Below are 22,393 nucleotides of genomic sequence, written 5' to 3'. Positions count from 1 at the left end.
TCTCTGAAATAAAAGTTTATTAAATTTAAATTAAGTGGAAGTTATACATCAAATATTGTTTTCTGAAATCAAAATCTGGTGTACAGTATATAATACAGAATATTGGATGTTAATTCCTTTTTTAAAACAACTACAAGAAAAATATTAGGAATGATGAATTATGCTGATTGGTTTGACTTGGATCCAAGCAAAGTATCCATTATATCTCCCTGAAAAAAAAAAAGTCACACAATTACAATGCAATAAAATGCAAATTAAAAGATAAAGTAGTCTTTAAAATGCCATTTAAAATTTATAAGTTAGTGATACACATATCCAATAAGATTGTAAAAGGGAAACAAGCAAAGGTAAGTTTAAACAGTAATGGTTATTTCCTAGTATAAACCTACTGTTTCCATGAAAGGCTCTTTTTTTTTTGAGACAGAGTCTTGCTCTGTCGCCAGGCTGGAGTGCAGTGGCGCAATCTCGGCTCACTGTAACCTCCGCCTCCTGGGTTCAAGCAATTCTCCTGCCTCACCCTCCTGAGTGGCTGGGACTACAGGCACGTGCCACCACGTCCAGCTAATTTTTTGTATTTTTAGTAGAGATAGGGTTTCACCGTGTTAGCCAGGATGGTCTCGATCTTCTGACCTCATGATTCGCCCACCTTGGCCTCCCAAAGTGCTGGGATTACATGCGTGAGCCACCGTGCCTGGCCGAAAGACTCTTTTAATGAATTCCGATAAATGATTTTATAAAGATTCAGTAAGAAGAAAATTTTGGCAGCTCCTATTTAACCTTAATGCTTAAGCCTAAACTTTCTTATTTATAAAATACCTGTTAAACTTACTGATATCTTAAATTCTTTCCTGATCTATTAATGTTTGACTTAGAGAGTAGAACTTCTCAATTTCCATGTGGGTTTTGTTATTTTTCATTTAGTGGTACTGATATTTGCACTAAAATGGGTAAAATGATCATATATAAGAGGATGAAAATCAAAGATGGGAGGTGAGTTTTTAAGCAAGACAGTATAGTGAAAAGATAGGAGCTGGAAGCAGAAGAGTTTCTCTATCACATAGTAAATGTAATCTTGAGAAAATCATTGAAATCTTTAGATAATGTGACATAAGTCAGTTCCTATTTTTTACCTGTACTATGCTATCTTTGGCACTTCCCCATCATTCAAGCCATGCACACCAAATCAGTTGCCAGGTCCATCAATTCTAACCTTAATATGTTTCTCAAACTCATCCCTTTCTACTTCAGTTTCTCACTTGGGCAAATGTAAGAGGTCACTATAAAAATTTGTTCAATGTTGTATCCTTAGACCATGTCACATAGTAAATATTCAGTAAATACTAATACTTGTTGAAATTTGTTCAATGTTGTATCCTGAAACCCTGTCACATAGTAAATACTCAGTAAATATTAATACTTGTTGAATAATAAATCAATGGTTTATTTTTCTGCCTTCAGTGTCTATCAGCATTAATTTCTTACATATACTACAGATTCGTGTTTCTAAAACTCTTTTTTGAATATTTCAGTTATCTTTTTATTTTTCCTTCAATTTGGAAAAATGTAAACAGCAAGAACACAGAGAAAAACATGGTAAACATTTGTATAATGAACCATAATAGTAAAAATAGTATCCAGGAGTGATTCTCTACAGGCTGCCTGCAGAAAAGGAGTTGCTTCTGTAACTCTCCATTGAAACTGACTTCTCCCAAGGGCTTAAACCATAATTCTCTACAGCTCAAGACATAGACCACCAGCAATCCTCATCATGCCAGTAGAAGAGCTGGTGCCTCCCCAGTCATGAATGTTAATGCAGTGGTAACTCCTGCCAACAGTTAGCTACATTATAAAGTTACAATTGGAAGCCTTGGATCCCAGTCTCCTGTTCATGCCAGACGTTAGGCTGGTGTTACCCCTAAGCAGGAACCCTAAGCTGGTAGGACAGGGCTGGAGCCAACCTTTGGCCATATCCTACCACGAAAGTATTCTGGTCCTTGCTGTCATCAGGAAGGGGCCAGAGTTTCAGAAATCATGTCACTTAATACCTCCAGAGGGCCAGGCATGGTGGCTCACACCTGTAACACCAGTGCTTTGGAAGGCCAAGATATGAAGATTACTTGAGGCCAGGGGTTTATGACCAGCCTGGGCAACATTAACAAGTCCCTGTCTGTACAAAAAATTAAAATAAATTTTAAAGATTAAAAGTTAAAAAAATTAAAAGTAGCAGTTAGAAAAAGTGATACTAACCAGAGTCCTGAAAAGCACTGATGAAAGATAGTTTCCTTTGTATACCTCCTAATACTGTTCTTCCCTTTCCCTCACGTCCCAGGGTCAGCCTTTATCATAAATTTGGTGCACATCTTTCATATAGAATGAAATCATAAGGCTTCCAAAACTTTGATTCACTCTTGGTTAAAATTAATGAAAAAATTATAGGTCATAATGTTACTTTACAAGATATCTTGGTAGGAAATAATGTTTTTGACATTACTTTGGAACTTCAAATTATTATTATGACTATAATTCTCCATAAGCGAAGAAAGAAAAGGTATATCATTAACATTTGGCTGTAAGTAACAAAAAAACTAATTAATGGTTTTTTGTTGTTGTTTAATCTCCCAAAAAATATAACCCTAAGCCTTTCAAATATAGTGACCAAAAACATGAAAAACATATTTGTATCCAAAAATTATATTTATTTACTAACAATATGAAATTGATTTGTTAAGAAAATTATTCTTACCAGCCTTGAAATCACACACACACACACACACACACACACACACACACACACACACACAGAGGTTTGCCAAAAATGTTCAGATTCTCTAAGCTTAGCTTTCTCCTTGTAGAGCATACTGTTCAAATTAAAAGATTGCGTAACCAATTCAAATCCAAACACAAAAATTCAGTATTTTTCTTCTATATTCCAGTCTATATTTTATACTTTTACCAACTATAAATGTGTCTACTAAAAATATGTTTTTATTTTTGTGTTTAAATAATACTTACATATATTATAACATATTGTACTTACCTTGTGGAAATTTGCTTTTATCACTCAACACTGTTTTTTAAATGTATTCAAAATTTGTCATATTAACACATTAAGATATAGGTCATTTAAATCTCTGTACTGTAATTACACATGTGAAAATGTCATATTTTATCTATCCAGTCTTCCACTGATCATCATTTGGGTTGTATTCAATTTGTCAGTATACAAACAAGGCTACTATAAACATTGTTTTCTCATTAGCATGTTTTTCACACCATTACCCATGAGTTGAACAAAGCCCTAAAGATGTACAGAATCTGGGCTAGGCCTGGTAGCTCATGCCTGTAATCCCAGCACTTGAGGAGGCTTAGGCGGGCAAATCACTTGAGTCCAGGAGTTCGAGATGAGTCTGGATAACACGGCAAAACCCCATCTCTACAAAATATACAAAAATTAGTTGGGCATTATGGTATGCACCTGTAGTCCCAGCTACTTGGGAGGCTGAGGTGGGACAATTGCTTGATCCCAAGAGTTTGAGGCTGCAGTGAGCCAAGATCAGGCCACTATACTCCAGCCTAGGCAAAAGAGTGAGACCTTTTCTAAAAAAAAAAAGAAAAAAAAACCGGATAGAATCTAATCTAATCAGATGACATTTAAACATCTACAAAAGTTGTAATCCTACCGCATAGGAAAACTGTAATAATTTAGAATTTAATGACACAGTAAATCAATGAATTGAAGTCAATCAAGTGATCCAGCAACATGGGCAGAGTTGCAGACTTCCGTGAGATGATGGAGGACTTAGGTAATGTGTAACTAGAATTTAGGAGACATGGACTGGGAGACAAATGCATTGGAGCATTGACAAATCAACAGTAAAACAGGGCTCAGGCTGGCAGCTAAGGTAATTAGGTAAATCCCCTTAAATGTTCACAATGTCAGGCCTCATTCCCTGGCTAAAATCTTAAGTCAAGATGCATCTTGGCTAGTTGTGAAAATAATCTTCAAAACTACTTATAATGTTAATCTTTTTTACCCTGAGAAGAATAAACACTGTGTACAAAAATGATGCAGCAAATCAAACAGATAACTTTAGTATTTTCGGCATTAAGGAATGTATATATTTTTAATATTTTAAATATTCATTATGTATATGAGAAGTTGCCATATTGGAATGTCTAACAGAAACATTTGCTTCTTATATAAATGTGTAATTTTGGTAACTGATTTAGACTTACAATCATGGATTGAAATCTTACTAATTTGTAAACAGCATTGGAATATTTAAGAAAATATAGTATTCATCACATTTAAAATTTTTAATTTATGAAATTAATAAGAATTCCTTAAGTATCTGAGACTTGTTTGTCCATAAGCAAATTGAAGTACTTAAAAGTCCAATATATTAAATTTATAAATGAGATTTAAAATATTTAAGAAAATTTAATTAAATTGCAAAAACTCACTTAGCATGTATTAAAATCTGCTAGACTTAAAAAGAGAATAACAAAATATATAATCTAAATGTAAGAACTTAAGATGAACTGTTCATTTTTTGTAAATCTTATATCATTCGAATATGAATTTTTAAAATGAAAGTAGACTGAGTAATCTTTTGTACATATAAAGGCTACCGTAGGGAACATTAGAAATAAGAAATAAATTGGCCAGGTGTGGTGGCTCACACCTGTAATCCCAGCACTTTGGGAGGCCGAGGTGGGCGGATCACCTGAGGTCAGGAGTTCGAGACCAGCCATGGCGAAACCCTGTCTCTACTAAAAAAGTACAAAAACTAGCCAGGTGTGGTGGTGGGCGCCTGTAATCACAGCTACTGAGGAGGCTGAGGCAGTAGAATTGCTTGAACCTGGGAGGCAGAGGTTGCAGTGAGCCAAGATCGTGCCACTGCATTCCAGCCTGGGCGACAAGAGTGAGACTCCATCTCCAAAAAAGAAATAAGAAATAAATTGTTAAAAACACCTCACATTGATACTTCCTTACACATGTCTCCTATTGTACATGTGTAAGATGTGATTCTCTATGGCTTGCATGATATTTGAATTTTCCATTTTATTTCATTGCTTTCTGAAGAGGCTATTTTAATTTCTATTACCAGTATATAAATTATTAAATTACTCTTATACTGGCCCCTTTGCCACTTTTCTCTCAAGCAACTTCCTTACCAGTCAAAAAAGTCAACTTACCAGTTCCTTAAGATGACATGAGCCTTTCCAATTCCTTATCTTTTTGCTCGAGCTTTTCCCTCAGTCAGGAATAACAATTCCAATTTTTCCTTATCTGCAAGGAAAAATCCTAAACCTCCAAGCATAGCTGAAATTTAATCTCCTTTGTGAAAACCTTCCCAAAAGCATTCTCTTATTTTCCTTTTCCTCTTCCCATTCACCTTCCAAAAGTCAATTATTCTCCTGCTCTGTGATTCTATAGTAGTTCATTATTTCTGTTATTTATGACTTGATTATAGTTTCTTGAATATCTATTGCCCCTTTCTCAGAAACCATGTCTTTTGCTTGTGTGTTTGTTCATTCAGATAGTCATTCAGTATTCACTGAATGCCCATTATGTGCTAGTACTGCGCTAGACACTTACATATATGTTTCCAAGGGGCTCAAACTAGTAAGAAAAATAAGTATACAAAATACTGCAACTTATATTGATAGATTATTGTCACACTTGACAGGTTTTATATATATATAATATACACACACAAATACGTATATACATTCGATGAAAAGAAAAGAATCAACATGTCAATACTCACAGATTTCTCTTCCACCACTATCTCCAACACACAATAACAAAAATTTTCAAACAACTCAAACAACTCAATTCCCACTCCCAACCACCGCAAATTCAGTTTGCGGGCAAGTTCTTAGAGCTCATGTGAGATGGACTAAGATAATCATAGAGACTTTTTTTTTTTTTAAAAAAAGATGAATTTAGGCTTTGAGGCTACATTTAGAATTGGAGGCTTATGGACAAAAGAAGAAAAAAAGATTACTATAAACTATGTATTTGGATTCACTTAAACATTTTAAGACATTTGAATAAGAATGGAATTTTCTTTTAATTTCTTTTGGTCATTGAGTTGTGTATCTTAGGCAAGTTTCAACGTGGAGATAAATATCCCAGTACCTGTTAAAATATCTGATACTCAATAAATGTGTGAGAAATGAAAACATGTTTAATATCATGAAAAAGCCATTAGGATTACATTCCTCAGAGTAGACTAAAATTACTATGTAAGAAAACCAATGCATTTTGCAAAAAAAATACAGATGATATGGAAAACAGGTAAGTAAAAGAAAAACTACAATTTATCCATGACTCCACTACTAATAACTAATAGTTGTAATACAAAGCATGTTAATTTTTTCTCTAGTTTTTCAATGCATATTTATTCAACAAGCATTTATTGAATAACTACTATAAGCCAGACACTATACTAGCCCATGGCAATACAACCCAGAAAAAAGAGACAAAAAACACTGTTTTCATAGAGTTAACATTCTAGGTGTGGGACACAGGCAATTAACAAAATATATAAATAAATTATGTTATAATACATACATAAATTTATATATAAATAAATATAAAATGCATAAGTAAGTTTATGTATATTCAAAGGTGGTAAATGTTATTTAAAAAATAAGTCATGAAAGAGTATTGAATAGGGAATGTGAAAGATAGTAGAGGTTGCAATTTTAAATAAGGTGATCAGGAAAGACTTCACTGAGAAAGTGACACTTGAGCAAAGATTTGAAGTAAGTAAAGAAATAAGCCCTGTGAATTTTAGGCTGGGGAAATGACAAGCATTTTATTTATTTTATTTATTTACTTATGTAACATTTGTAGTCTGTATGGTTGGGACAGAACTCTACCTCCTACATGTGACCCAGATCTAATCAATCATCTGATTTCCCTGGCCACATTTCCTTCTTGTTGGGTATTTATGTTGTTCTGTTTTCCTTTTCCTTTTCTTTTCTTATCATCTCATGAGTAATGCTATAGTTAATTTATTTTATTACATTTATAAACATTTCTACAGGCTAGTCTCAGAAGTGGAATTACTAGTTAAAAGGAATCAATATTCTCTAAACATTTCTTTCTTTTTTTTCTTTTCTTTTTTTTTTTTGAGTCAGAAGTTTGCTCTGTTGCCCAGGCTGGAGTGCAGTGGCGCCATCTCAGCTCACTGCAACCTCCCTCTCCCAGGTTCAAACGATTCTCGTGCCTCAGCCTCCTGAGTACCTGGGACTACAGGCACCCGCCACTACACCCAGCTAATTTTTGTATTATTAGTAGAGACAGAGTTTCACCATATTGGCCAGGCTGGTCTTGAACTCCTGACCTCAAGTGATGCACCTGCCTCGGTCTCCAAAAGTGCTGGGATTACAGGCAGAAGCCACCGTGCCCAGCCTTCTCTAAACATTTCTAACAGTCTTGATTCAGATTGTCAAATTGCTTCCAAAAAGTTATACCGATTTCTATTCCAACCACCAGTATGAGAGGACTCATCAAATGTTTGCCAGTACAGAGTAGTCTTATTAAAAAATTATTTTTAAATAAACCTTGTAAATCTGATATGTGAGAATGCTATTAGAATTTAATAGTATTTTATCTTTTAAATTATTAGTGAGGTTGGATTTTAAAACATATTTACTAGTCATTTTTTGTGAATGACCTGTTCCTGACCATTGCCCATTTTTTAATTGAAGTCTTGGTGTTTTTTCATATTGATTTGTGCATATTTTTAATATTTTAACATATTTATCATATTTGTGCTAATATTTACCAGATTATTGTTTATAATAACAATTTAAACATAAGAAATAGAGAAAAAATGAAAATTTTAAATTGAAAACTTTTTATAAATAATAGGCATCTATTGACACTGAGTTGTCTGTCAAAGTTCGACACAAAACTTGGGTATTTGAAGAACGTGGAATAAGAGAATATGATAATGCTAAACCAACAGAAATAAATGCCCATTTCAGGAACATTGGAAAATATCTAAAAATACAATTATTTTATGTAACACTCTTTTAATACATGACGTAAACTTCTTTGAATATCTTTAAGAATTATTAAGTCCCAATTACATACTAGGCACAATTTTAGGTTCTCCCATATAATATTTACAATTATTTTGCTCACCAACATTATTATTCTCATTATCTTTTACAGATAAATAAGACGAGGCCGAAAAAAAAAAAAAAACCCTAGTAGGTACCATGTATAGAAGTAGCACCTCTTGGAATTTATGGTTTTTTATTATATTACACTTAAGATATTGAGAAATGTAAATCCTTTGCATGCTACAAAAGTATAACTGAATAGACTAATAAAATGACACAAATTTTTTTACTCTTGAGTCTTACCTGGCCAGTTTCCAAAACAGTAGGCATATTTCTCAGTTCATACACAGAAACCTGTCCATCACTGTCTCCTACCAGAAGGCAATCTGTTTGTTTGGCAAAGAGAATGGTTGTGAACTTGATTCCAGGGTTAGCAGTATTCACAATCAGAGGGTCCAAACTGTAATGAAATATTTTATTTGTAAATTCAATTGTTATATTAATATGGTCTTTTAAATAGACAAAGAAAATTTTGACATTTTTTAAATTAAATGTAACAAAAACCATAAGCCTATTTAAGTGTTTCCAAACTCAAAATAACTGCTCCTCACTCCTTACTCAATCAAAACCTTCATTTCTTCAATGAACTAATTTCAACCAGGTAAATTAAAGTACTTCACAATTAAGATGTGAACTCATAAATTTAAACTTCTGTGATGGTTAATTTTGTGTGTCCACTTAGCTAGGCTATGGTACCCAGCGGTTTGGTCAAACATCAGTCTATTGTAAAGGTATTTTTTTCAAATACAATGACATTTAATTCACTAGAATTTGTTTTTTTGTTATTTATTTATTTATTATTATTATACTTTAAGTTTTAGGGTACATGTGCACAATGTGCAGGTTAGTTCCATATGCATACCTGTGCCATGCTGGTGCGCTGCACCCACTAACTCATCATCTAGCATTAAGTATATCTCCCAATGCTATCCCTCCCCCCTCCCCCCACCCCACAACAGTCCCCAGAGTGTGATGTTCCCCTTCCTGTGTCCATGTGTTCTCATTGTTCAATTCCCACCTATGAGTGAGAATATGTGGTGTTTGGTTTTTTGTTCTTGCGATAGTTTACTGAGAATGATTTCCAATTTCATCCATGTCCCTACAAAGGACATGAACTCATCATTTTTTATGGCTGCATAGTATTCCATGGTGTATATGTGCCACATTTTCTTAATCCAGTCTATAGTTGTTGGACATTTGGGTTTGTTCCAAGTCTTTGCTATTGTGAATAATGCCACAATAAACATGCGTGTGCATGTGTCTTTATAGCAGCATGATTTATAGTCCTTTAGGTATATACCCAGTAATGGGATGGCTGGGTCAAATGGTATTTCTAGTTCTAGATCCCTGAGGAGTCACCACACTGACTTCCACAATGGTTGAACTAGTTTACCGTCCCACCAACAGTGTAAAAGTGTTCCTATTTCTCCACATCCTCTCCAGCACCTGTTGTTTCCTGACTTTTTAATGATTGCCATTCTAACTGGTGTGAGATGGTATCTCATTGTGGTTTTGATTTGCATTTCTCTGATGGCCAGTGATGATGAGCATTTTTTCATGTGTCTTTTGGCTGCATAAATGTCTTCTTTTGAGAAGTGTCTGTTCATGTCCTTCGCCCACTTTTTGATGGGGTTGTTTGTTTTTTTCTTGTAAATTTGTTTGAGTTCTTTGTAGATTCTGGATATTAGCCCTTTGTTAGATGAGTAGGTTGCGAAAATTTTCTCCCATTTTGTAGGTTGCCTGTTCACTCTGATGGTAGTTTCTTTTGCTGTGCAGAAGCTCTTTAGTTTAATTAGATCCCATTTGTCAATTTTGGCTTTGGTTGCCATTGCTTTTGGTGTTTTAGACATGAAGTCCTTGCCCATGCCTATGTCCTGAATGGTAATGCCTAGGTTTTCTTCTAGGGTTTTTATGGTTTTAGGTCTAACGTTTAAGTCTTTAATCCATCTTGAATTGATTTTTGTATAAGGTGTAAGGAAGGGATCCAGTTTCAGCTTTCTACATATGGCTAGCCAGTTTTCCCAGCACCATTTATTAAATAGGGAATCCTTTCCCCATTGCTTGTTTTTCTCAGGTTTGTCAAAGATCAGATAGTTGTAGATATGCGGCGTTATTTCTGAGGGCTCTGTTCTGTTCCATTGATCTATATCTCTGTTTTGGTAGCAGTACCATGCTGTTTTGGTTACTGTAGGCTTGTACTATAGTTTGAAGTCAAGTAGTGTGATGCCTCCAGCTTTGTTCTTTTGGCTTAGGATTGACTTGGCGATGTGGGCTCTTTTTTGGTTCCATATGAACTTTAAAGTAGTTTTTTCCAATTCTGTGAAGAAAGTCATTGGTAGCTTGATGGGGATGGCATTGAATCTGTAAATTACCTTGGGCAGTATGGCCATTTTCTCGATATTGATTCTTCCTACCCATGAGCATGGAATGTTCTTCCATTTGTTTGTATCCTCTTTTATTTCCTTGAGCAGTGGTTTGTAGTTCTCCTTGAAGAGGTCCTTCACATCCCTTGTAAGTTGGATTCCTAGGTATTTTATTCTCTTTGAAGCAATTGTGAATGGGAGTTCACTCATGATTTGGCTCTCTGTTTGTCTGTTGTTGGTGTATAAGAATGCTTGTGATTTTTGTACATTGATTTTGTATCCTGAGAGTTTGCTGAAGTTGCTTATCAGCTTAAGGATAATTCACTAGAATTTGAATAAAGCTGATTACCCTCCATAATGTGGGTAGGCTTCATCCAATTAGTTGAAGGCCTTAAAAGAAAAGAATGATATCCACCAAAGTGGAATAAAATTCTACCTGCAGAATGCCTTTCTACTCAAGATTGCAACATGACTCCTGCTGGAAATTCCAGCCCGCCAGCCTGCACTGCAGATTTCATACTTGATAGGACCCACTCCTTAAAATAAATGTCTCTCTCTCTCAAGAGATAGATATAAAGATAGAAATATATAGAGACAGAGACAACAATAGATCTAAGTAGATACATACATCTTATTGGTTCTGTTTCTCTGGAGACCCCTAACACAACTTCTTAAATAATAACTGTCTTTTAACAGAATAATGTTTTTATCCAAATGAACCTCTGGAACGTACAAGTACATTTTGAACAAGAAGTTTTCCTAGTCTTCGTCATCTAAAGCAATCTACCTAGTGTCCTCAAAAGAAGACAAGTAGCAAGTTTGCATACTTCTTTTAAAAATGTGTTGTCCTGGGAATTACAGTTTTTCCAGAAAAATTACAATCAGAGGTGGGATTATTTAAGAAGCCACTTTATACGTTAGTCACCTCATACTTGTAATCCTTGATTTTTGGTTCATACTGTTTTATAAAACAAACCAGGACAAAATTTTAAAGTTACTGAATTATCAATTCCTAGCAAAAAATTTTCTCATGAAGAATAAATCCATTGAATTTGACATCATGTCTTTCAAACAAGAATTTATTTTCTTGCTTTTGCTAAAAACTAGCATTAAGATATATTATGATTTCCAACTGAAAAAGCAGAACCATTAATGTTTTTATTTCAACATTGTATTAAGTTTTCATATTAGGAAGAATAAATTAATTTAGACAATCCTCTAATAACTTTGGTGTAATATCTTAAATCAAAAATTTTAATTAAGTTCATACCCCTCTGAATATTTTTGAAACAAGGTAAGAGCATAAGTAAATGTTGCAAAAATAATTACTTTGTCCCTTTTTTCTATTGTAGAAAATTTTTAGTTAAAAATGTAAAAATGCCTGTGTATGTTTCTCTAAACCAGGCAATGAATAAGAACTCAAGATAGCTATTATATCCTAAATCGTCCTATAAAAGTTTGAGGAGATGAGTAAGGTAAACCACTTTCTTTAGTCTTTTTTTTTGAGACAGAGTCTCACTGTGTTGCCCAGGTTGGAGTACACTGGCGCAATCTTGGCTCACTGCAACCTCTGCCTCTTGGGTTCAAATGATTCTCCTGTTTCAGGCTTCCGAGTAGCTGGAACTACAGGTGCATGCCACCACACCTGGCTAGTTTTTGTATTTTGGTAGAGATGGGGTTTCACCATGTTGGCCAGGCTGGTCTTGAACTCTTGACCTCAAGTGATCCTCCCGCCTCAGCCTCCCAAAGTACTAGGATTACAGGTGTGAGCCACTGCGCCCAGCCAAGGTAAACTACTTTCATTCAAATACTTTTAAAACCACATACGGTATAAATAATTGACATTAATATAGCATCCTGGCATTATCTTTATTCATAAAGGACTCTCATAAACTATTACTTCTTTTAAAGTAACTACAGTACCCTCTAACTGGTGTCAAAACTATCAGGTATCACTTACTTTGAACTGCTTCTACTATAAATATATGCAAGAAAAATAGTAACTTACGTGCTGATATGAAGGTCCCAAATCTCCACCCTGTTCTCATTTGCAGCTGCAAATATATAGGATGATTTTGGAGACCAGGCAACATCGTAAACAACAGAAGTAGTTGGATAAAAACTCAGAGATGGCTTGACATTCTCCTGTTGCCATATAATAACACCCCAATCTGCAGAACAGCTTAAAAATACATCATGACAAAATGGATTCCATGTCACTTTATACACTGGACCCTAGAAATAAAAAAAAAATACATAGGTAAATAATATTTAACATCTTTTATTTTAAACTTGACCAGCAAATTAAAAATGCTAAGATTTCTAGATTTTCACACTATCCATTATCGTGTGGGCATTATTTTAGTTGAGAATAAGATCACAGTTTGAATCTTCCCTAAATTATTACATTTAGAGACATAAAAATATAGTTGCTACAATATTCACTAAATTTAACACATATTATGCATACTTTGAAAAAATAAAGAGTATTAAGAAAAAAAAGAAATGAGGGAGAAAATGAAGAAAATGTGGCTGAAACAATCATGACAAGATATATAGCCAGGTGCAGTGGTGTTTGCCTGTAGTCCCAGCTGCTTTAGAGGCTAAAGTGGGAAGATCAAGTGGAAGATAAAGTGGAAGTTCAAGGTCAGCCTGGGTAACAGTGAGACCCATCTCTTAAAAAAAAAAATTTAAAAAAAATAAGCTATAGAGACTAGGTATGGGTGAAAGACAATTTTACTTTAGGATCAGCATGTTATCATAAGCAAAGTCTTTTAGAAACAAAACTTCCAAACTTTCAAGAAGAAATCAAGGATATCTAGAAGTCACATAAAATGCCCTGTACATTATTGGTGGTTTCCATAGAAGAAAACACTTAATTCAAGATGGTATTTTTAACTCTGAAGTTGTAAATTTATTGCATATTACATATTCTGTATATAATGGTACTGTTTTTTCAGAAATACAAAATAAATGTTCCAACCTACTATAATTAAACTAACCTTATGTCCTCTGTAGGTATCTAGGTATTGTTCATTATATGAACAAGAACATTTGTGAATATGACCTTCTTCAGTGCCAGCCAAATAGATATTTGTGTCCTACAACACAAAACATCGAAATGCATTGGCTTGTGATACATTAGTAAGCGTGATAAATAGAAGATTAGATATTTCTGGATCTATTAAAATCAATTCAAGAACTCAAAATAAAAACACTATCTTGAATATACCAATCTTGTCTTTTTCTTTTGTCATGGTTTTGTAATAATCAAACTACCTGAGAGACTACTGTGCAAAAGAAAATATAAATTGGTCCTTTGCTGGAATCGGGGTAGCATTTAATATCCTGTATGGAAATTACATAGAAAAACACTGGCTTAAAATAAATAAGAAACTTTCTAACATTTAGAGCTACCTGACAATGGAACTAGCAGTCCAGGGAAATAGTAAGTGCTCTTTCATTACAACTATTCCAAGAAAAGACAGATATACACTTTCAAACTACATGATATTGAAAAAAGAAAAAAATAAATTATATGATAAAGTATAATTTCTCCCAAATTGGTATTACCAATACATATTCCCAGACAGTCGTATATAAAAGTTATCTGACTCACATTCTCTTCAACAGTTGGTTACATCAGAAATCTTAAATGTTGCCATTCTATTAGATGTAAAATTATATCACCTGTTTTTAATTCCTAATTATGTGAATATCAATAAGGTTGAGCACTTTACGTTCATTGGCCACTTGTGTTTCCTCTTATTTTGTGTCCCGATAATTTTAGTAATAATACGTCTTGTTATTTTTCATTTGTATAAGTTCTTTATATATTCTAGAATCTATTGCTTTGTCTATAACATGTTATAAATATCTTCTCTCAGTGTATGATTTACCTTTTTATTTTCTTTTTACTGTCTTTGATGAACATAAGTTTTCATTTTCTGTTATATTCAGCATTGTTTGTGCTTTAAGAAATCTTTCCCTACCTTAAGGTCCTAGAGATATTTTCCTACATTTTCTTCTGAAAGTTTTTTGTGTATGATAGGATAGAAATCTAATTCCTTTTTTAATATGGATACTTATTATTCTAACACCATTTATAAGTGGTCATTTTTCGCTAGCGATCTTCAAGGTCACTGTTGAAAGTTGGGTTTCCCAGCAAATAAACTCTGAGATTTCATGCCAGAGTGTTAGGGAGTGCTCTCAGGAACAACCTCTACGTGGGAAACAGGAATGGGCAGATATTTCAGTTGAGCCGTGACGCAGTTGCAATCAAGGGCTTAGTCCAAAGTATAAGAAGCTCTGGAGAGAAGATGGCCCTTCAGAGTCCTGTCTCAAGATAAGGAAGCCAGATATTTTATATATGCCCCCGTCAAGCAAGATGTTAGACTCAAACCTAACCATATTAATAATCAAACTAAATGTAAATGATCTTAGCAGTGTAATTAAAAGGCAGTGATTTTAAGATTGTATAAAAAGGTGAGACCCAATTATATGCTACCTACAAAAAAATTTAAGTATAAAGAGACAAATAGGTTAAAAGAAAAAGCATAAAAAATGACAAACCAGGCTAACACCAGTTAAAAGTAAGCTGAAGTGGCTATACTAATATCATGCTAAGTAGATTTCAGAGTAAAAAAAATCACAAGTTATAAATAGGGCCATTTCATAGTGATAAAGGAGTTAATTGATCAATAGGACATAATAATGCTAAATATATGTATGTACCTAATAAGAAAGCATCAAGATACACAAAGCAAAACTGATAGAATTACAAGGAATAATAGACAAATCTACAGTTATGGTTGGAGACTTTAATACCTCTTTCTCAATAATTGAAAGAAGTAGGAAGAAAATCAGCAAAGAGAAGTAATCTTGAACAACATTATCAGCCAATTTAACCTGAATGACATTTATAGAATATTCTAACCAAGCAAAGCATAATACATATTTTTCTCAAGTATACAGGGAATATTTACCAATATAGACCACATACTGGGCTTTATAACAAATCTTAATAAATTCACAGAGTTCAGTTTATAAAAAGTATTTTCTCTAATTATGGTGGGATTGAATTAGAAATTGGTAACAGAAAGACCTTTGGAAAATCCCCAAATATCTGGAAACCAAATAACATGCTTCTAAATAACCCACCCATCAAAGAAGAAATCAAGGGTGAAATTGGTAATTTGAACAGAACGAAAATGAAAATGTAACATCAGAATTTTTGGGATGCTGCTAAAGGAGTACTTAGGGAAAAATTACAGCACAAATAACTACATTAGAAAAGAAAAAAGTCATAAATCAATGACCCCCACTTTCATTCTAAAAAATTAGAAAAACAAGAACAAATTAAAACCAAAGTAAAGAAAAGAAATAATAAGGATCAAAGTGGAAATTGATGATAAAGAAAACAAAAAAAAATAGTGAAAACCAATTAAGTCAAAAGCCATTTCTTTGAGTTCAATAGAATTGATAAACATAAGTCAGACTAATCAGGAAAAGAGAGAAGACACAAATTACTAATATTAGGAATCACAGGGCGGTGTCATGGTTTATGCCTATAACCCCAGCACTTTGGGAGGCCAGGGCAGGAGGATCACTTGAGCCCAGGAGTTTGACACCAGCCTGGACACCATAGCAAGACTACATCACTACAAAAATAAAAATAAAAATAAAAATAAATTAGGTCAGGCACGGTGGCTGAAGCCTGTAATCCCAGCATTTTGGGAGGCCAAGGCAGAAGGATCACTTGAGGTCAGGAGTTTGAGACCAGCCTGGCCAATATGGTGAAACCCTGTCCCTACTAAAAAAAATACAAAAAATTAGCTGGGTGTGGTGGTGCACACCCGTAATCCCAACTACTCAGGAGACTGAGGTGGGAGAATCGCTTGAACCCAGAAGGCGGAGGTTGCAGTGAGCCAAGATCACTCCACTGCACTCCAACCTGGACTATAGGGTGAGACCCTGTCTCAAAAAAAAAAAAAATAAATAAAATAAAATAAATAAAATAATAAATTAGCTAGGCATGGTGGTGTGTGGTTGTAATCCCAGTTGTTTAGGAGGCTGATGTGGGAGGATAGCTTGAGCCCAGGAGTTCAGAGTTACAGTGAGCTATAATCATACCACTGCACTCCAGCCTAGATGACAGAGTAAGACTCTGTCACAAAAAAAAAAAAAAAAAAAATTAGAGGTGAGATTACTACATATTCCACAGCTGTTAAAGGATGCTAAGGGAGTATTATGTCAATAGATTCCACAACTTCAATAAAATAGACAAATTCCTTAAAAGAAAGAAATTACCAAAGCTCACTCAAGAAGCAATAGATAACCATAATAACCCTACATATATTAAAATTTGATTTTGTAGCTAAAAATTAAAAATCTCCCCACAAAGAAAACTCCAGGCCCAGATGGCTAATTCTATTAAGTATATAATGAAGAAATCATACTGATTTTATGAAAATTCTTTCTAAAAGGAATTCTACGCAGACATGATTACCCTGATAGCAAAGTCAAAGATGTCACAAGAAAACTATAGATCAATCTCTCTTCTAACCAAAGATTCAAAAATTCTAAACAAAATTTCAGTATATCAAATGTATTTGTATATTAAAAGGGTAGTAAACAACAATCAAATAAAGTTTATTCCAGGGATAAACATTCAAAAAATCAATCTGCTTCACCAGATTAACAAACTTGAAAAGAAAAACTATGTGATCATCTTTATACATACAGAAAAGTGTTTAACAAAATCCAACATCCATTCCGAATAAGAACCATCCAACAAACTAGGAATGTAATGGAACTTCCTCAATCTGATTAATTCTGTCTACAAAAAGCCTTCATCTGACACCATACCTAATAGTAAAAGACTAAATGCTTTTCCTCTAAGATCAGGAACAATACAGGAATGCATGCTTTCATCATCTTTACTCATCACTGTACTGGAGGTTGTAACCAGTGCGATCATACAAGAAAGAGAAATAAAGGCAACCAGGTTAGAAAGAAAGAAGTAAAACTGTTTTTATTTACAGACCATATGATCATCTTGAATTCCTTATGCCAAGGACACCTCAGGACACTAGACTAGGTTGTCTCAACCAAGCATTATTGACATTTTGGGCCAGATAATTCTCTGTTGGGGACTGATGTGCACTGGGAGGGTGGTGGCTGCCTGTACACTGAAGGATATTTAGCAACATCTCTGGCATCTTCCCAGAGATACTGGTAGCACTTCCCCACTCTCACCTCAATTCCTGACAGCTCCAACAGCCACAAATATCTCCAATCATTGCCAAATGTTCCCTAAAGGGAAAATTCTCCCCTCCCTGCCCACATTGAGAACTAGAGTCAAAGTTAAGGTGAATTAAAGGAATTTGAGAATGAAGGAAGTTAGAAGATGGCTGTAGTAGTAAAAGTAAAAAATAAGAAAGATCTGAACTACATTAGCAATAGCAGGCTTGGGCTAGAAGGGATGGGACAATCAAATTTTAAGTATCATTTGGATGATAGGGTAGAATAGAGGAGCTCAAGTTTTGGTTTGCATAATGAGGTAGATGATGGTGTCACCAAAGAGATGATCATATTACATGTAACAGAAAACATGGAATACATGTTCTGAAAAAGCCTATCATAGTGGCTGAATATTCTGACTCCAAAGTATCTCCAGACTGATAGAGGGTACAAAGATGGTTACCAGAGGCTGGGAAAGGTAGTTGGGGGTAGAGGGGTGGTGGGGATGGTTAATGGGTACAAAGAAATAGAATGAATGAATAATATGTAGTATTTTATAGCACAACAGAGTGACTATAGTCAATAATAATTTAATTGTACACTTTAAAAGAACTAAAAGAGTATAATTGGATTGTTTGTAACACAAAGGATAAATGCTTGAAGGGATGGATACCCCGTATTCTATGATGTGATTATTACTCATTGCACGCCTGTATCAAAACATCACATGTACCCCATAAATATATATACCTTCTATGTACTCATAAAAATTAAAAATAAAAAACAAAGTATCTCCAGATAAAAGAAAAAGGAGGACTTCATTAACTGTGCTCTGATTTGATGCTTGGTAAACATGAAATTAAGTAGTCTTTCTAATCCCCAAATCCTGAGAGTCACCATGCGAATTGAAATGTAGAAGACTATATACAAGTGGATTAGGTTTCTGTAAGTATGATAGAGCAGCAGAGTGGCCAAGGGGGGCAGGGAGAGGCACTTGAGTTAAGCACAAAGTTGTAAAGAGAATTTTTCCATAGTTCCTCAGAAATGTATACCTCTCATCTATCTATCTGCAAAAGCAGATAAAGATCATAGTATAGCCAACTGGAATGTACCATTCCACCTTAGGTTAGCAGCTAAATCTGTCCTTATTTTTTCACTTACAAAGCACAGTTTTTAAAAAAAGCTTTATTGGAATATAATTCACATATCATATAATTCATACATGTCAAGTATATAATCCAATAGTTTCTAGTTTGTTCATAGAGTTGTGTCATCATCACCACAATCAATTTTAGAACAGTTTCATCATCCCCCAAAAAACTCTATTTCATTAGTAAGTCATTCCCTATTTTTCCCTCCCTCCTCACCTATTCTTCCACCTGCATCCCCTAGCCCAGGCAATCATTTATCTACTTTCTGTCTCTAATATATTAGGCACAATATTCATTAACAGGCTAATATTTGGTCTTGTTTTATGACTTAATACACTTCAATTTTTGGAAATTGTTATGTCCAGTGGTAAATAAGAGTGAAATAATTTACCTTGGGATGAAAAGCAAAACACATTCCAGGAGCCTGTCGAGATATCAAAGCTTCATCTTTCTTTTCCTTTTCCCCTCGTTTTTTGTTACTGGCAGCTGTAGTTCTCTTTAATCGCATCAAATCTGTATTTAAAGAAAAACATATATAACTTGTTATTTACCACATGAAAGAGTACCGCAAATATCATGCGTGTTTCTCCTGCAAATAATAATATTAGTTCTGCCAACTTTTGCATGTAATTAGGCTAAAATTAGCACCCACCAGAACTAGCTGCTTAGAAAAACCATGGCCAACCCAATTTTTTTCTTATTGGCCAAACCAAAATTTGTCATCTTTCACACATGGTTAACTAGAAAATTTTAATTCAGTATGTAACAAGAAAAAGATAACTTGATTTTTCTTTTACCATAACAGTCTAGTCCTTTTCGTATAACCCATTTGGAGATTCTTCCATCTGCTGATATAGAAACTAATATTTCTCTTTTGTCATCTCCTGTTGTTCCTCGATCTTGTTCTATCCACTGTAGTTGCCATACAGGTCCCAAATGTTTTTGAGGTGATTCACTAAAACAGTAAAAAAAAAATACTAAACATATAATCATTATAATAATTTCTTAAAGGCCTTGGAGTATAAGTGATAAGGTCAGCTTTCTAGAAGATCATGACCTATTTATATAATCCTTTTATTGTTCAAAAATAGACTTTTATTTTAAATATTTTTAAAAATAGAAAAGACAACCACTTTTCTACTTAATAGTCACTGTTATTTTTTCTACTTCTTAGAAAAGAAAAATTGTACTGGTCTTTAACTATATTAGCTATCGTAACAGGAATACAAAAGCAAAAATGTTCTTTCTTTTCAGAATCTACTTTTCTTACTCTATTCATTAATTCTTTCTGACTTTTACTTTATTTTAGACACATGGAATATAAGTATTTTCATCTTTATAATGTTTCTATGAATTAAGTTGTTAATCATTTAAATCTTATCCAGGTAAACAATTCTTCTTTCTATATTTCACTCTTCCTCCTATGCTTCAAGATTGCCCATTGGTTTGACTCTCTCTATGGATTAGAGTTAAAATTTTTCTGAAAAATTAAACTCACTTCTCAGATTACTGACTCTTTTCCTATCAGATTAATGTGATGTTCTTTTCGTGGTACTGACTACCTTGATTTTTAATACAAACCCTCCAATGAAATCAATTCTGAACATTTTTAAAATCATACATATCTTTGATTTTTTGGTGAAAATTATGGACCCTCTTCCCAGAAACAAGCACAAAGGCCTATGCTTACAAAACTGCAAATAATTTGAAAGTTAAGTTTAGGAACCTCTGCTTTAATGGTTATTTCTAGTTCTAGCTAAGTTTATTCAAACACTTTTACAAACATGCCCCATTGGTATCTTGTCTATTACAAAAACCTAGCCTTTTTAATATCTTTCACCTCTAACTTTTTGGCTTTCCTCAAATAACTCATTTATTCATCAATTACTCATCAAACACTTACTGGACTCCTGTTACATGTCCAATATTATATGACATGCTGATGACAGAAAGGTATGTAAGATTCAATCCTTGCTCTCAAGGAACTTATACCCTCCTTAGATAGATAGATAGATAGATAGATAGATAGATAGATAGATAAGATAGATTTACATATATACACATAAATAATTTTTATATATAATGTGATAAGCACTATGATAAAGGTATGTATAGGTTGCACAAAAGAAAGGAATGGGAACATTTCCTGGAAGAAGTGAAACCAAAGCAATAGTTTAAGAATAAGCATAAACTGTCAAGCCAGAGGAAGTTCGTTAGTGAGACGGGCAGAGAAGAAGTTGAAGGATCTATTAGGACAGACCATTCCAGCTGGAGAGACAATATGAGGGATTATGAAAATGTTTCAAAAATAATGGTATCACTCTCAGTAACAACAAAAATATTTACTCAAAACTAAATAACATTAGAGTAAATCCTCCTGAAAAAGCATGTATTATACATTTATCTAATTCTCGGATTCTTACCTACTATCCAGAACTGGAACATTACTGTTGCTCCGTACATTGTAAATTGCAATTGTGCCATTGTGGTAGCCAACGGCTAAAAGGTTAGGTGCTCCAATTGAAAAATCCACAGCAGTAACTCCATATGGACTCTGATAAATACGTTCTGGCCACTAAATTTTAAAAAATTACATTTTCAATTTGTTTTTGTAGATCACAGTAAGGCAGAATATAATGGTGGCTGAGATTTAGTTTGGTGGCAGTGGGTATGTGAGCAGAGTTAGCCCACATTCAGTTACTTCTGTCTTCCTAATTTCCAGTATAGAAAATAATAAAACCTCACTTGGTCATTTCCTTTGATACAAGTATGAATCCTCAGCACTCAACGGCTTTAAGAAATAGAGTGTTGGGCATGGGGGCTCACTCCTGGAATCCTAGCTACTAGGGAGGCTGAGGTGGGAGGATCCCTTGAGACCAGCAGTTTGGGACCAGCCTGGGCAACATAACAAGACCCTCGTCTCAGAAAGAAAAAAAGAAAGAAAGAAAGAAAGAAAGAAAGAAAGAAAGGAAGGAAAAGAGAGAGAGAGAGAGAGAAAGAAAGAGAGAAAGAAAGAAAGAAAGAAAGAAAGAAAGAAAGAAAGAAAGAAAGAAAAGAAAGAAAGAAAGAAAGGAAAGAAAGAAAGAAGGAAGGAAGGAAGGAAGGGAGGAAAGTAGGAAGGGAAGTACAGCACAGCCTTCTACAATAATTATATTTTGGTAATCTTTCAGCAGGATTAGTATTACCATCACCTGTCTACCTTCTTATGGGAACAAAAAACTAATCATCTAGCATATAATTCCTGTCTTCTAGTATTTGTTTCAGATGCTTGGATTATCTAAAGAATGAACAGAAAAAGTTCCAAAACTCCCCAAGTTACTGTGTTCTACAACCCCATGAAGAGTTTGTTTTGTTTGAATGTCTAATTTAAATCCTTTCCTGCTTTTAACCACCTACATAAAAAAGAAGACAGACTACTGATGATGAATCCAATGTCAATCCCTCCACATTTAAAATTGCTTCTTCTTTTCTTTTATGCTATATAAACCC

The 22,393-nt window shown here is 34.1% G+C and overlaps 1 protein-coding gene across 1 annotated transcript in view; it reads right to left on the bottom strand.

Annotated features, from left to right (window-relative positions):
- Nucleotides 1-22,393, bottom strand: part of DNAI4 (dynein axonemal intermediate chain 4) — a 111,422-nt gene continuing 89,029 nt past the window's right edge. The window contains 7 exon segments of the mRNA XM_003308178.7: nt 1-209; nt 8,392-8,548; nt 12,520-12,746; nt 13,514-13,612; nt 19,296-19,417; nt 19,702-19,859; nt 21,328-21,479. Coding sequence (XP_003308226.1) covers nt 159-209; nt 8,392-8,548; nt 12,520-12,746; nt 13,514-13,612; nt 19,296-19,417; nt 19,702-19,859; nt 21,328-21,479 — 966 coding nt within the window. The 3' untranslated portion in view covers nt 1-158.

This window comes from Pan troglodytes, chromosome 1 (genome assembly GCF_028858775.2).
Source record: "Pan troglodytes isolate AG18354 chromosome 1, NHGRI_mPanTro3-v2.0_pri, whole genome shotgun sequence".
NCBI classification, from domain to species: domain Eukaryota; kingdom Metazoa; phylum Chordata; class Mammalia; order Primates; family Hominidae; genus Pan; species Pan troglodytes.
The sequence above is the reverse complement of the archived record's forward strand: the minus strand, read 5'-3'. Positions and strand labels throughout refer to the sequence as shown.